This window comes from Lissotriton vulgaris, chromosome 7 (assembly GCF_964263255.1).
Source record: "Lissotriton vulgaris chromosome 7, aLisVul1.2, whole genome shotgun sequence".
Lineage (NCBI taxonomy): Eukaryota > Metazoa > Chordata > Amphibia > Caudata > Salamandridae > Lissotriton > Lissotriton vulgaris.
In genome coordinates, this window is record NC_141695.1 from 320,264,727 (window position 1) to 320,282,267 (window position 17,541).

At 46.5% G+C, this 17,541-nt stretch overlaps 1 protein-coding gene across 1 annotated transcript in view; it reads right to left on the bottom strand.

The window, feature by feature from the left end:
- Nucleotides 1-17,541, bottom strand: part of TBC1D17 (TBC1 domain family member 17) — a 730,802-nt gene that overhangs the window by 557,111 nt on the left and 156,150 nt on the right. The window contains exon 3 of the mRNA XM_086930148.1: nt 6,068-6,142. Coding sequence (XP_086786274.1) covers nt 6,068-6,142 — 75 coding nt within the window. The remainder of the gene's footprint in view (nt 1-6,067; nt 6,143-17,541) is intronic.

The following is a 17,541-nucleotide window of genomic DNA, read 5'->3' on the forward strand; positions in this document are numbered from 1 at the left end:
CCAATTGCATCGAGAGTCAAATTTAAATCCCTTTGCATTTCTCACAGGGTAGTAAATTATAAAGGCCCGGAAAAACTTCGAAATCTGATATTCACATACGTTCCCCTCAGACCACTTAAGTCCTCCCATCTACACCTCCTCCGCACCACCAGAATCAAAAAATCTAGATGGGGCAGGTCATTTGCACACTTGATACACAATCTGTGAAACGAGCTCCCTCTTGGCCTAAGAGCAACGCAAAATGAACCGTCCTTTAGGCAAAAAACATAAAACCTGGCTGTTTCCCTTAGACCATTAATCTGCTTCATACCGATCTTTGCACTCATCATCAGCGCTGGGAAGGCTTACGGCAACCATGCGCTATAGAAATTCAGAAATCAAATCAATGCTACCTTTCCTTTAATCCTAAAAATCCCCTACTGTCCCTTAACGCTACCCTTTCCTGAACCAAATAAAACCTTACTTGCCCTTGCAAATCCCTTACTACTTAACGCTGCCCTCCTCTGAATCCTAAAGAATCCTTAATATCATTTAACGCTACCCATCCCTGAAACTTAAAAACCCTGAACCATCCCTTAATGCTACCCTTCCATGAACCCTAAAATAAAACCTTAGTATAATACCGCTACTGTTCCCTGTCTCCTAAAAGGTCTTCGCTACCCATTCATGCTACCAATCCCTAAACCTAACTAACCCCCTTTTTTGCAGTTACTATATAGCACTAACTTGGCCTAAAAGCATGAGAGCACTTTACAGAGGCACCAGGTTACACAAAGTCAAAATACTTTTTTGTGGCATAGGGAGATGTAGTGATTTATCAAGTATCAAACAATGTTGAGCTGATACTGGGACTAGAACAGGGTACCCCGATTCTGGGACTAGGAACTAGTACACCAATTCCAAAGTTGGCAGCTCTGGCCACTTCTCATCTCCAAATCTCCAACCCCTTAAAGCTACCCTGCCATGAAACTTAACCCAACCCCCACCCATTCCCTATAAATGTTATAGGGAGCAAGCTCATGTCCTGTTGCTCTTGCTCCCAGTATACTTTTCTGTATCCTATAAGGCACAATATGTTTCAAAATGTTTTTGTTGTTTGCAATAACTTCTTTTTCATTCTATTTTTCAATAGACAACATATTTTACTCACAGTTGTTTCTCAGTGTTAGGACTTTCCTTTTGTACTGAAGGCATTATGTACTGCCCATCCTAAGATGATCTATTTAAAACTGTTAACTCTTGAGGTACATTTTCTAGTCGCTATAACTTTTGTAAGGCAGCTGGGTGTGCTTCTGTGCAGACAAACATAACTTCAGTTTTTACCTGAAGGAAAGGATCAGCCTTAAGCGCATCTCAATTTTTCAAGACTAAAGTTCTTTCTGGGTTTCATATGGATCAGAATAGGATGCTTCCACCTGGGTCCCCTAATTTGTATGGAATAGATTTTGATCCTTTGGATGTTAGGAGGCCAGTTAATATTTACCTGGCTTTCTCTTAGAGTTTTCTTTAAACTGAATATTTGTTCGTTTCTTCTAGACATGGTCATTTAGGTTGTAAGACTAAGGTTTTGACCGTCAGTGGGTGGATTTGACTAGCCATGTCCATGATTTACAATGCTGCACGGGTGCCTCTTCCTGGGGATATTCAAGATAAATCTACCTGTGGTGCTGTCTGCGCAAGAGACAGCCACACATACGCAGAGCTGGTAAATAGGATTCCCCAGACAACTTTATATGTCACTACTGCTGCATCCTATAATAACCCTGAGTCCACCTTCATATCTCATCAGCTACAGCAGTGTCTTAAGCAACCCTTTTATAAATGTATATCTGTTATGGTTACTGCTTGCGAGATTCAACAGGCGATATACCTTATTTTCTTTTGAGCACTGCACTTTAGTACTGTATGCCTTGTTATTACATGCATCCTCTGGTGTTATATCCTTAGTTTTAAAGAATTGTAAAAGTTGTTACTCCACCTCCTACTCTTCCTTGTAGCAGTCAATTATCCCACCCACCCAGCCCTAAGAAGGTTGGGTGCACGTTTCTTTCAATTTCTTGTTATTTTCAGGAGTAGCAGTAGGTGGTGTTCACAGGCCGTTTTTAAAAATCATTGCCCCTCAGAGAGGAGTTAACCTCCACGTTAAAGAGTGATTTGAGGAAGAGTAGACTCAGTGTAATGAAGACTAACAGGATGTAATCCAGAAAACCACCCTTTCGTATCAGAAGCAGCTACCCCACTCCTGGCACGCAAAATTAATCTGCTCAGACAAACTACTTGCTGGTGTACGATATCTTTTTCTTTAATATGCAGCAAATAAAACCCTTTTTATGGTGAGCAGCACACATTAAGCTAAGAAAGGCAGCATGATCTAAGGCCTTATATCATGCCGCCTTCCTTAGCTTATTCAAGGATAAAACCTTGACATGCAATTATGGGAAAACATTTCCACTCACTTCCAGTGGTTTCTACAAACAAATAACTGGCTTCCATGCCCATGTATGAACATGATTAGAATTGGTTGGCTCACTGCATGCACCCATTTTATCTGCTGCAACACCATACGATCTCTTGAGGTTTCCACTTCTGCAACTCCTACTCTAGCAGCCAATCCTTTAGAAAGATTGATGTTCAAGGCATGCCAGGGCCTTTTAAAGGTTTTATCGTAAAACTAGTGGTTAGCACTGTGCAAAATCCTTCTTGGTAGGAGGTTTCAGTGGGCAGCGTAAAAGATAAAAGTGTAGGTCGGCTGCGTGCTCCAGGCTTCTCTTTGTGAGCCCGCAGTCGCTCAGGTATGTGAGGAAATAGAAATTTTACGTGGCCAGTGTGTCCCCTACATGCACCCTATGTATGTACCTATGCCCCATGTATGTCCATGTCATCATGCAATTCCCTTCTCATGCCTGTAATAATAATGCCTCTGAAATTCCGTCCAATGTTAGCATGTCAGTTATTAGGCCCTCCATGAATGAAACGTTGATTCTGTACTGAGACCTATGTTGCCAATGCATTTACATGGTACACGTTTAAAAGTCGAGATGCACACGTTTTTGTGGCACAGCCGAGCCAGGACCCGAATTCAGGCTCCGAGCCTCCTCTGACTCTGAAAGCTGCAGTTTAGTTATGTATCCCTGACCTCTCCCTTACTTCCTGCTCAGCCGAGAGGTGCCCAGCCTGGCCTGCCAAAGACAGTATTTTGCCTACAGTTATCTGCTCAGCTCCACAGAAAACACATTCCAGTCGAGTGAAAGGGGTAAACATATTCCGCCTGCAGAAGATAGGGCCCAGCCTTTCTGTCTCCATCCAAATGATTTACTGAACCCGTTTTCATAGAGGGCCCACGGCCCCACGCAATGCACCAAGAAATATATGCACACACTAGCATACAGTGATGTGCAGCCTTTGCTCGAGCGACCTTTACTTCAGACAAGACATCCTCCAAACACAAGATACCAGATAATGCCAAAGGTGCAGGTCGTTCTGACATCCTAGACTCCCCTACTAGTGCTAAAGTCAGCTCCCCCCAGCTCTCCCCAGTTACACGTCAATTTCACGTCATGACTAGTTTTGCGCGCACAAGTAGGGTAAAGGTTCCAGCTGACCATGCAGACCCCCTCTATGCATCCACCCACCTATGACACACCTATGACTCATCAACTGAACACCCATGTGTACACCTCCTTTCACGCCTCTTTCACGCCCATGTGCTCTTATCTCTCTCTTTCACGTGCTCCATCTGGAGTGCTCCGCCTTCTTTATTGAATTCAATGTATGTTTTAACTATATATATTGTACTCTGTGAATAAAGATTTAGATGACGACCCTTCCTGAACCCTAGTGGTGATGGAACCCGATTCTCCAGTAGCTCGAGCTATTGCATTAAAGCCCTTTTGAATCGGACACCACGGACTCTGCCTCTCATTTTATGAGCAATCCTTATTAATGTATAGAAACTACGACAGGGTAATTAATTATTTACCACATATGTGGTACTCAAATCAGGCAAATGTTGGTCTCTCATGGTGTGATGTATCTTTTGGTAGTCTACTCTGTCAATAAAGCTAACCTTTGTATCCGTATTAAAATCCAGATATTCATTCTCATAAGATTGGAAATATTCAGAGACAAGCCCCCAAAAATCACCAAGTAAATATACCTTGATTTAACAAAAAACCTCACTGCTTAATGTATTGTTACAAAAAAACAGTGCACAACTTCAGGAAAAGCATTTCTACCACCAAACTAAAGTGAAAGAGAAAGGTTATGAAGAAACATACGGGAAACAAAAAAGGTTACAATGCAATTTTAACATAGGGAAGACAAGAAAAGACTGGAGGAGCATGGTAAGAGGGATTTTCGAATAGCCCCGTGGGAGATATTGGACAGGAATATGACTTAACTGTCCTTCCCATACACAACCACTGTAAAACAGTATTGTTTCGTTATCAATATGTTTACCATTGAAAACCAACCCTTCTTTACCTCAGAGCATCGTCCTAGGCAACGTTCCTTTCTCTCCCACCACAGAAAGAAACTATAGGATCTTGTGATTTTCAGATATTCTGAATAATAATTGTTGGAGAAATTCCTTAGTGAACAAAACAGGGAAGGTGGCACTTTAGCCTGTCACTCCAATCTCCACAAACAAGGACATGGAAAAGTAGGCAAGGAACAGTAGCATGTCACTAAGTCCAAATCCTCTTGTATGACAATGCAAGAAAGAAGGATTATTTTATGGGAAAAAAATAAAAAGGAGCAATACCTTAGAGAGGTGTAGGATGGCCCAGGGACAGTGAGGGACTGAGGGTCACTCCTTCGCTGTCATCTCTAAAAACAAGCACTGGCAAAGCTGGCAGAGATTACTTTTAAAAGTGTTATCCACCTTTCTGTGTTGCTAATGCTCGTTGGTGATGCTTGATAGTGACAGCAAAAATTAAATGAACAAAAGGTTGTTGCTGATGCTGAGCAGCATCACTAAAAACAACAAAAATAAACCCACAATGGCAGGACTCAGCACGAATACTTACACGCACGTATGCATCACCCCGCATGCACAAGTGTGCATCATGATGCAGTAGCAGTAATTTTTTTAATACATTAAATATACAGTTCCATGGTGAATGGCCATCCTGCAATGGCAAATTAAAAAATAGCAGGATGAAGTTAGTCAGCAGCAAATGGCACCAGTCTGGGTCACCAAATAGAAACAACAATTCGAAAAGAAGAGGGGCAGAAGCAGCTGAAAGTCACAGATTAACAGTGAGTGGCAGAGGATCAACAGGTGGAGTGGCTGTGGGTCAACCAAAAAAAGAAGCAGAGCAGAAAGGATCAGGTAGTGTGGTGGAGCTGAGGGGCGCAGCACTGAAAGCACAGGGGTGTGGATGTGACTAAGAAGAAGCACATGGAGTGTGCAAAGGTAAAAGTAGTTCCCTGAAAGTAAACAGTTGAAGGGGGCAAGTCATCCTATCAAAAGTATGGCAAAGAAGCTATGCCACAGAAGAATTTTAAACACAATAAAAGAAAGGAAAGCTATCGAATAATAATCAAGCACCATCAGTTAGCCAATGACAAGCAATGGGCTGACCCAAAGCCCTCTGCAAATACTGGTATTGTACAAAGTAAATCTTTCAACAACAGATAACTAAAGTTGTTTGAGTGTGGGACCGAAAATGATGTAATGATAGAATTGTTTGTTTGACCATTGGCATCATGATGTAGAACCAATAATCCACTCAGACTGCTCTCTCTTAGTCAATCTCCCTTTCACTACTACCAAAAAGACATTGGAGGAGTTGCTCTCTATTTGTGGCGTGTAAATAGTTGGCGAAAACGCCCTTACTCTGTAAAAAGTAGAAGAAAGCATATAACCTGAGACTTCCTTCTCAAGAAAATATTGGCATCTCTTGAACTTAAACACAAACTTAACACCAAGATTTACTGCCCTGAAGAAAGACGGATACAGTTGGACAGAAATGATGAGTCTGCAGCTTCTTGTCGTTTGTGGATATATTCAGAGGACACACATAGAGCTCAATAATGAACTTAAATCCTGGATTAGGACGCTTACCTTCTTTGAATAGACGATTTGAGCTCCATCTCCAAACTCCTCCAGAGGAATCCATTGCAGAAACACATCAGCACCCTGAGGGAGGAAACACTTAGTTTGAGAACAGCAGACACATTTGTACCTCCACCAATACCATACATAAAAACATGTTAGAGTTCTTTGCTAAAACGTATGACCCATATAAGACTTACAGCACATTTGTGTATTCAAAGTTTGAAGAAGGAAAATAGACTATAGTAAAAAAAATATTAAATACGCGCATTCCAATAATAAGCATACAAAATTTAATGTTGTGCTCCATAGCTGCCAAGTTTTCAGTTTACGTATGCATGAGGTTTCCTATTTTCAAATCTGTTTGTGTGACATTTCATTACTTTATGCATCACATTTTGAATGACACTTTACCACAGGCTGAGTAAAGCAGTTGTGCCCATGTCATGGGATTAATTTAAGATATTAGCCCACTCTGAACAACATGACAGCCTGAAAAGAGTCTTATACAGCTTTAGCACTCCTGAACTGCTTGGTCAAGATCACTAATCTAATTCACTTTTCTAGTATAGTTGCACTAGAAACGTTTGTGGTGCCACAGAAAATAACAAACATGTCATTATTAGGCTTTATGGAAAATGTCCAGAGGACCGCTTGGAACATCTGCACTCCCCTCTTCCACGCTGCAGGGTCTCCTGTGACACCATTTGTTCAGCGATCGCCTGAAACACCGTAAATCCTTTTCACAGAGACCCGCTACCTATTCCACACACCTATTTTGGCAGTGTCTGTCGCACTTTTCATGACATACAAAAACATCGACTTTGTATTGTAGCTCCTCTAGAACGAGATCCCTGTTATGGTACTTACATCTTGTCTACCATACTCACAGAACCATGACCCACCTCTTTGGATGCAGACATCCCTTACAAGCCTTCTACCCAAACGCACACCCTTCACACGTCTCTATAGTGACCGTCCTGTTCCGTTCAGAAGCGGTCACTCCTCACGCTGCTCCCAGCTCCCAGCTCCCGAGTGGTATCGTAGCGCCAGACAGCCTATAAGACTGCTATATTGCTTAAAATTGCTTGGAATCAAATTGCCTTAAATTGCCTTGGAATTAATTTGCATTGCTCACGCTACCAGTAAAACTGCGCTATAGTGCGAAAGTGCGCTTTGTGTAGGATTATACTGTGCTGTGCTTGCCTTGCCTTAAGTATCTGTCCTGTGCTTGATTGTGCCGGTGTCATTAGCAATTAGCTCGCGTTTTGAGTGCCTGTGCCCCATTCCTCTTTCGATTTCGACTCGCAGCCATCCATGTTGTTGTTTACTATTGTGCCTCCCTGCCCGGCTCCCCACCCCGCCATCCCCCGCCTCCCAGCTGCTCCGCCCTCCCACTGATACTGCAGGCTCCGATCCCGGGATAGCGCTGTGACCGTCCTGTTCCGTTCAGAAGCGGTCACTCCTCACGCTGCTCCCAGCTCCCGAGTGGTATCGTAGCGCCAGACGGCATATAAGACTGCTATATTGCTTAAAATTGCTTGGAATCAAATTGCCTTAAATTGCCTTGGAATTAATTTGCATTGCTCACGCTACCAGTAAAACAGCGCTATAGTGCGAAAGTGCGCTTTGTGTAGGATTATACTGTGCTGTGCTTGCCTTGCCTTAAGTATCTGTCCTGTGCTTGATTGTGCCGGTGCCATTAGCAATTAGCTCGCGTTTTGAGTGCCTGTGCCCCATTCCTCTTTCGATTTCGGCTCGCAGCCATCCATTTTGTTGTTTACTATTGTGCCTCCCTGCCCGGCTCCATCCCCCGCCTACCAGCTGCTCCGCCCTCGCCCCTCCCCTTCCACTATCCACAAGTGACAGATGTATTAACGCGCAGCGTTCACGTGCAGCGGTCGCGCCCCATGCGCGCCGAAGGTGCGCCAAAGGTAAGCCCGTCTACGCCCGTTCGCGCCTGGACCGCGCCCAGCGCCAGACCCCCTGGCCCTCGCAACACCCACTCCCCCAGCATAACGTACGACGCCGCCACTCTCCTAGCCCTGAACCCCGGACGCACACCGCAATGCTTCAAGGCTGTCCCAGGACGTACCCACGGTCCCTTCGCCTGCCACTCCTGCAAGTTCGCCTGCAACAAGACCCACACCAAACTCACTAACTCCAAACACAGCTCCGACTCTAACCACCTGAAGTGCATCCTGCTGAACACCCGCTCGGTTCACAGACACGCCACTGAACTCTGGGACCTACGCGACACTGCTTCACCGGACATCGCCTTCCTTACAGAAACCTGGATGAACGCATCATCAGCACCCAACATCGCCATTGCCATCCCGGACACTTACAAGATCATCCGAAAAGACCGCACCAACCAATCAGGAGGAGGCATCGCTATCGTCCATAAGAACACCATCAAAATCATGACCAGTTTCGACGATAAAATTGCAATCGCCGAACACCTCCACTTCCAGATCCACACCGACCCTAGGACCACACTTAGAGGCACCCTCATCTACAGACCACCAGGAACCCGTCAACAATTCAGAGAAAACATCACTGACTTCATCAGCCCACACGCCCTCACCTCCGAGAACTACATTCTACTGGGAGACTTCAACTTCCACCTGGAAAAGAAAAACAACAGCAACACTACCACCCTCCTGGACAACCTGGCCAATCTCGGACTCAAACAACTTGTTGACACCCCCACCCATGTAGCCGGACATACGCTTGACCCAATCTTCACCTCCAGCAAGCACATTTCCTTCAAGCACACCACAGCTCTCCACTGGACAGACCACAGCTGTGTCCACTTCAGCTACAAAACTACCTCGACCCACAACCCCCCACAACTTATTCCGCGAAGAAACTGGAACAAAATCACCACCGACCAACTCCTCACATCGCTCAAACAAAACCCTCCAACCCTCTCATCGGACCCAAACCAAGCTGCCACCAAACTTGAACAATGGATCACACACAGCGTTGACGAATTAGCACCCTTGAAAAACCACAGAACCAAACAGGGTAGCAAAAAGGCCCCCTGGTTCAACGATGACCTTAAGAAATCCAAGAAACTTTGCCATACTCTCGAGAAAACATGGAGAAAAAACCCAACCACTGACAACCTGCCCACCTTCAAAACAGCCACCCGCAAACACCACCAACTGATCCGATCCACCAAGAAATCAACATTCAAGGATCGGCTCGACAACAACGCCCATAACAGCAAGGAACTATTCAACATCGTCAAAGAATTTACCAACCCCACCGCAGCCTCAAACGACATTACTCCCTCCCAAGACCTCTGCGACTCGTTATCCTCTTTCTTCTACAACAAAATAGCCGACATACATAACAGCTTTGAGAACATTTCCAATGAACAGTCCACTCCACCCACCTCCGAACCCAAACCGCCCTCTAATAACCTTAGCACCTGGAACCCAATCACCACTGAAGACACCATCCGCCTTATGAACTCCATCCATTCAGGTTCGCCAACCGACCCCTGTCCCCACTACGTCTTCAAAAAGCAGACTCCATCATCGCACCCCATCTCCGTGATGTCATCAACTGCTCCTTCAACTCCGCTACCTTCCCAGAAAACTGGAAACACGCCGAACTCAGCGCCCTCCTGAAGAAACCCACAGCAGACCCCTCCGAACTCAAGAACTACCGCCCCATCTCCCTCCTCCTATTCCCTGCCAAAGTCATTGAGAAAGCCGTCAATAGCCAACTCGCCGCCTTCCTTGAATCCAACAACTCCCTCGACACCTCACAATCCGGCTTCCGAGCCAAACACAGCACCAAAACTGCCCTCATTGCAGCGATAGACGACATCTGAACGCTTCTGGACAACGGAGAAACAGTTGCCCTCATCCTACTCGACCTGTCCGCCGCCTTCGACACAGTCTGCCATAGCACCCTCATACAATGCCTCAACAACACCGGCATACAAGGAAAAGCCTTGGACTGGATCATCTCATTCCTCGCCGGGAGAACCCAGAGAGTCCGACTCCCCCCATTCAAATCAGAGGCCACCGAAGTCATCTGCGGAGTACCACAAAGATCATCACTCAGTCCCACCCTCTTCAACGTTTACATGAGCCCCCTCGCATCCATCGCGCGACAACACAACCTTAACATCATCTCTTACGCGGACGATACCCAGCTGATCCTTTCCCTCACCAAAGACCCTAACACCGCCAAAACCAATCTTCACGAAGGCATGAAAGAAGTAGCCGAATGGATGAAAAACAGCCGCCTAAAACTTAACTCAGACAAAACGGAAGTCCTCATCCTAGGATCTTCACCCTCTGCCTGGGACGACTCATGGTGGCCATCGGCCCTGGGCAAGGCACCCATACCCACAGACCACGCACGCAACCTAGGCTTCATCCTTGACTCCTCCCTCTCGATGACCAGACAAGTCAACTCCGTCTCATCCTCTTGCTTCAACGTACTTCGTATGCTCAAGAAAATCTTTCGTTGGATCCCCACCGAAACAAGAAAGACTGTCACCCACGCACTGGTCACTAGCCGACTGGACTATGGAAACGCCCTCTACACCGGAACCCACAGCCAAATTACAGAAAAAACTCCAACGTATCCAAAACGCATCAGCCAGACTCATATTGGACATCCCCCACCAAGCTCACATTACCGATCACCTGAAAGACCTCCACTGGCTTCCCGTCAACAAAAGAATAACGTTCCGTCTCCTCACCCACGCACACAAGGCCCTTTACAATCTAGGACCTGAATGCCTCAACACACGACTGTCCTTCTACGCACCTACCTGCCAACTAAGATCCTCCAATCAAGCCCTCGCCGCAGTTCCGCGCATCCACAGATCCACCATGGGAGGAAGATCCTTCTCCTACTTGGCGGCCAAGACCTGGAATTCCCTCCCCAATCACCTCCGCCTTACGCAAAACCACATTTCCTTCAGAAAGGAACTTAAAACCTGGCTATTCGATAAATGAGGCACCCCCTCCCCCAAGCGCCTTGAGACCCTCTGGGTGAGTAGTGCGCTATACAAATACTTGAACTTGAACTTGATTCTATATGCATCCATAGAGACACCTGACATACATCTGCCAGCCCTCCTGCGGTGCAGATTTCTAGCACACGCCTTTATTTCTAATATAAAAATTAATTATTTAAGAAGATCCAAAACACAAAATGCCCTCTCATTCTTAGCAGGGGGACAGAGGTATTGAGCTGACAAAGACTTCATATTTAAGAAAGCAGTGCTGCACGAGTTTGGAAACCTCATCCTGGGTGTATAAAGGAAGGTGGGATATAGTGGAAGCCCCCCCCGCCCCCTTATCGTTATCCCCTTCCGTTTAACCCTGTTCAGCACTCTTTCAGCTGTGCTGAATGACTGAAGTCTATGCCATCACAGAGCCATCATATTCTCTTTCATAACCTGGCAGTGCAGGGATAGAATGCAGATTGTGACTTATGATTTGGTCTGCACTGTAATCAGATTCTAGATGCCCAAGATGTAAGCATGTGAGAAAGTGCCATCTTTCTTGCACTGGTAAGCCCCCACTTTTTTCTTCTTGACTGAGTTAGCCCTGGGTCCCTGCCAACCAGGTACCCAGGCCCTGTGTTCCTTCCCTAAAAGCTCTGTTGAAACTAAAACCCAATTGGCATCTCTGGCCACCTGTCAGCCCCTAGTAAATGGTACCCTAGGTACCCAGGGCATGGTGACCAGAGAAGACCCCTGAGGACTGCAGCACTTATTGTGCCACCCTCAGGGGCCCTGCACCCTGACACCCACACACTGCCTTTGCGGGCTGAGTGTCTGGGTACAGAGCTAAACCAAGAGTCGACATGGCACACAACCCTGTGTGCCATGCCCACAGAACCCACTGCCCTAGCATACTTCAGTCACCCCGCTAGCTGGGTGTCCTATGCCAGAGGTTGTGGGCACAGGTGTATGAGCCCTGTGCCCCTACAGTACCCAGGGTCATTCCTGGGCACTGTAAGTGCAGTGATGCCATTAAGAGTATAAGGTGCTGGAAGGTTGTCATTAAAAACTCCACAGCACCATAATGGCTACACTGAAGACTGACAAGTTTGGTACCAAACTTCTCAGCACATTAAACCCGCACTGATGCCAGTGTGGGGTTTAATGTAAAATGCACCAGAGGGCATCTTAGAAATGCCGTCTGAAAACCTAACCTACAATCCACATCTGGGCTGAGTGGCTGCAGAGGCTGCCACATAGCAGACATGTTGCTGGACCCCTGGGTGGAGAGCCCCCGCTCTCCTGGACCTGCAACAATGCACATCCTGGGCGAGGTGCTAGGTCTCCTCCCCAGGATGGGCAGGGGGAAGCTTCAAAGGCATGCTGCCTCTGTGAGCTTCCCCAGACCATTTGCTGTACCCAGCAACTGGCCCCCATCAGTTCTGACCCCCACTGTGGCGGGAAGACTGGCGGGAAAAACTATGTCAGGAAGGGGGGTGTGCAAGCCTGTGCCATCCCCACCCCTCGGTTGGGGGAGACGAGGTGAAGCACGACCCCGGGCTCCGGCCATCTTGAAGATGGGGAGCCCTGCCCTTGCCCTACCTGTAACGCCCCTAAATTCAGTATTTAGGGGCTCCCTGAACCTTCCTTCCTCAGATCCTGATACCAAACGAAGAAAGAAGATCAAGAAGAAGACCCGCCACGCAGCTGCTAACTACTGGACGACACCTGACTTGGCCCCAGCCCTACCGGCCTGTCGATCCTGGAACCTGCTCCTGCCTAAATCCCGGCGACTCCTGCGGACAGCAACCTTGGGACACCCAGAGGACCTGCCTGCCTTGACCCTCTTAAAGACTGGGAATCCCATCAGTAGAGGCTCTGCTGCAACAACCCCCCTGGGGCCAGCCAGGAAACTCCAGACCAGCCCACTCTGCACCCGCTGAGCCCGGCCCGTGCCAGAGTGATCCAAGACCACAAGGAAGTCCCCCTGACGACTGGAACCCGAGGTCCAGTGCCCAAAGACCCTCTTCGACGAACCAGACGACGCCTGAAGACTCAAAACCAGGGACCCCCCAACCGCGACCAGCTGAGGGTAAGCTTTTCCGACACCCAAAGACACCCCTGCACCCGGCGCCCTACAGCCCGCTGTGCCTCCCTTTGGAGTACCTACCTGTGCTCCAAGATCCCAACTTACCTCTCGACGTGCTGGTCGCCCCTGGAGAGTCTCCGCCCCGAATCTGCAGCCTTTGTTTCCTTTTGACCTTTTTCTATTGGATAACATTGAGCGCCTAACGGTTCAAAAGCACCCTGCACCCAGCCGCCCGAGTACTGCTTGCCGTGCCACCTTTGTCCTATCCTGCTTCCCCCTTTGCCCTGAGCAAGTGACCAGGAGCCCAGCTCCCACAGCCGCGTGGCCTACTAGCCAGCAGCCACCAACCGGAGGCCCCCTGTCCCCCATTGGATAACATTGGGCCTACCTACCTCTGCACCCGGCCGCCCCTGCACCGCTGAGGGTGAAACAACTGTACCTACCTGACCCTGGGGGACCCCTGAGTCTATGCCCAGAACCACAACTTCACCAGTCGAGTACTCACCAGGAAACCGGTAACTCACTTACCTGCCATTGAATAACATTGACTGGTTTGACTCGAAAAATCTTCAAAGTGTCTACTTTTGAAAACTTGAAATATTCATATAAAATCATCCGAATTCCAAAATACTCACATGTGATCAGGAGAGGAGCCAGTACTGTACCTTGTAGCCCAGTGCTGAAACGCAAAAGTAATCCCTAGCGGGTTTACTAGTAACTTGTATTTTCTTCATGTTATGTTATGTTATTATGTTATGTTATGTTATTAGATTTTTTAAGCGCAACAGCTGCCCCAGCAAAGGGGCGTCCCGGCGCTGCCAAATCATAAAACAGACGCGGAGGCCATCCAGAGATCTTAAGGGGGAAGACTATGGTGACGGAAATAGAAAGGTTTTAATGGCCTTCCGGAATTGCAGCATATTCTCAATGCCACGGATATAGTTCGGCAGAGAGTTCCATAATTTAGCTGCCAGCACCTGGAAAGAACGGCCACCCATGCGGCATAGTTTAAAGCGCGGCACCTTCGCCAAGTGTTGCCCCAGCGAGTGCAGACTGCGCTGCGGGACATACCAGGTCAGCAGAGGGCGTAGTAAGGCCGGGCTCCCAGGCTTAAGAATCTTGAAGGCCATCACCAGGGCTTTAAACTGGATCCGAGATGAGATCGGTAACCAGTGAAGTTTTTTCATTGTACCTCTAACCGAGCACCAACGAGGAAGCCCTATCAGTGTTCTCGCGGCCATATTTTGAACTCTTTGCAGTCGTAGGATCTCGGATTTATTAGCACCCAGAAGCAACACGCTTGCATAGTCCAAGCGTGAGGATATCAAGGCTTGCATGATGATCTGCCGCACAGTTGGTTCAAAATGGATATATGATGTTACAACGCGGACTTTTACTCCGCATACCGTTACAACGCGGTTTTTACAACGCGAAAACTTTAACAACGCATGTATTTACAACGCATTTTTTTACAACGCAGGTACCTTTACAACGCATACCATTACAACGTAAGTATAGGTAAGTATATGTTAATATTAATAATATAATAGTAACTTAATTTTAAAAATATAATTTAATGTCATTTTAAATAATTCAATTTCCGTTTATTATTGTAAATTTAAATTAATATTAATTTATTTTTACCATGTACCCCTGTACCCCAGAAACTGAAAACTGACCCTAAACCCCAAAAATAAATTAAAGTAATTTATGAAATATAATTTAAATTAATTAATGAAAATTTAAAACAAATATAACATTTTTTTTACCCTGTACCCCTGTACCCCAAAAACTCAAAACTGACCCTCAACCCCAAAAATAATGCAATGTAATTTAATTTAATTTATTTACTATTAAATAATTTAATTTAAAATTAAATTTAATTTATTTTTACCCTGTACCCCAAAAACTGAAAACTGACCCTGAACCCTAAAAATACCCCTTTACCCAAAAACTAAAAACTGACCCTGAACCCTAAAAATACCCCTTTACCCAAAAACTGAAAACTGACCCTGAACCCTAAAAATACCTTTACCCAAAAACTAAAAACTGACCCTGAACCCTAAAAATACCCCTTTACCCAAAAACTAAAAACTGACCCTGAACCCTAAAAATACCCCTTTACCCAAAAACCCTAAACTGACACTAACCCCTAAAAATACCCCTTTACCCCAAACATATACCATTTAAAAAATAACTATATACTTACCAATACTTACGTTGTAATGGTATGCGTTGTAAAGGTACCTGCGTTGTAAAAAAATGCGTTGTAAAAACATGAGTTGTAACAGTATCCGCGTTGTAATGGATGCGTTGTAACAGTAGTGCGTTGTAAAAAATGCGTTGTAACAGGTGCACACCGTTCAAAATATTTGAGGATGGGCTTAAGGCCTCTCAACAGACCCACGCAGGTAGATGCCACTCTCTTAGTATGGGTCTGGAAGGTTAGTGAAGAGTCCATCCTGACTCCCAAGTTCTTAACAAGAGTCGTTGGTATTGGCATTTCGCCCAGCGATGCCGGCCACCAGTGCTCATTCCAAAGGGTGGCGTTCTTCCCTGCCAGCAGAACCGCGGTTTTACTGGCATTCAGCTGCAAGTAGTTATCCGTCATCCACTGGGCAACAGCTGTCATTCCATCTCTAAACCTGGTGGCCGAGTCAGATGGCCCTTCGGATAAAGTGATGACCAGCTGGGTATCGTCTGCATACGATACCAGCGTAAGGCCCCACTTTTTAGCTACATCGGTCAGGGGTTGCACATACAGATTGAAAAGTGATCGACTAAGTGCAGAGCCCTGCGGGACCCCCTGACCGATGTGATGAGGTTTAGAGATGAATGGTGGGGCTGAGACCCGAAAAGATCTCTCCTCAAGGAATGATCGAAACCACTCTAAGGCGGCTCCCGTGATCCCTATTGCTTCCAGCCGAAACAAGAGGATGTCATGGGATACCGTGTCGAAGGCAGCACTGAGGTCTAATAAAATCAGAGCTGCACTTCGACCGGCGTCAAGGATCATCCTAAGATGTTCAGCTGTAGCAAGTAGGGCAGACTCGGTGCTGTGGCCCGGCCTGAACCCGTTTTGAGATGGATCCAGGATATCGTTGTTATTCAGATATTGGGACAGCACTTAACTCACATGGGCTTCCGCGATCTTTGCGGCCCACGGAAGGAGAGATATGGGCCTGCAATTTGCTGACATAGAAGGGTCTAAAGAGGGCTTTTTGAGAATGGGAGAGACCCAAGCTTGTTTCCAGGCTCTAGGTAGAGGAAAAAGATAAATTAATAATGTCACAAAGCGGCTGTTGGAAATGCGCCAATGACTGTAGGAATTGTGCTGGCCTCATAGGATCTGCTGGGGAACCTGATTTCACCTTCCTACAAAGTTTACCTAGCTCCGCATCCGAAATTTTAGGTATGGCTTCCAAGATGGGGCCATCCACCCTAACTTCACCAGGGATTTGAGGGCTTAATACGTGCTTCTTAGGAATCCATTGTCTGCTTTTCTATGAAATTTCTTCTAAGTGTCTACTTTTGAAAACTTAAAATATTCGGGGCGTGGTTTGCGCGCCGCTGTGGAATGGTGGACTGCGCTTGAGCTCCGGAGAGTCGAGGGCCGTCAGGGAGGATTGCGGTCACACCGAGCGGAGAAGTTTGGCCATAATCGGTGTAAACGACATTGGAACATGCCGTGAACAGTCTGTGCGGCTTTCCTCTGTCTGGTTCGTTGGTCTGCGTTTCTACTCGTCGCAGAGACTTTCTCTACTACAATCGCGGGCGGCCGCCATTTTATGTCTTGGTGGCGGCGCTCCCGTTATTTTTGTCCTGGAAGGCAAGAAACTCACTGGACCTTAACTACGCTGAGGAATAGGTGATTTTTTGATATTTTGCCTCTCTATATTTGTTTACAGGGTCTTTTTCCTACGCTAATGCCCTGTTTTTGAGTGCATTTATGAGGCGATGGTTCAAGTCTCCTCACAGTATCAGTCTGCAGCAATAAGTCGACAAGCTACATTACGGAGTACATGGTGAGCTATTGGTGCTATTTCTGTGACTCTTCATAGCGCGGAGCACTTTTTCTACATCCCTTTGATTCAAACGGCCGCCATTTTGTGCTCTACGAGAGATAATGCCGTTTTAACTCAGCTCTTACATCTTATGTCTTGCTGCACGTTTTGGAAAGTGACTTTCTCAATATGACCCTGCCGTTCTGCCATTAAGGAGTATTCTTGGACACTGTCATTTCATCTGACTTACTGAATGTCCCAATTTAGTCGTGTGGCAATGGTCCTATTTTGCTTGTAACGCTGTTTATACTTTCTATTCAGAGTGCTTGCGATTTTTCTTTCCTCTATTGGGATGGTTTTCAATGGTGACACCATATTGTTCTATGTTCTGTCATTCATGTTGTGATTC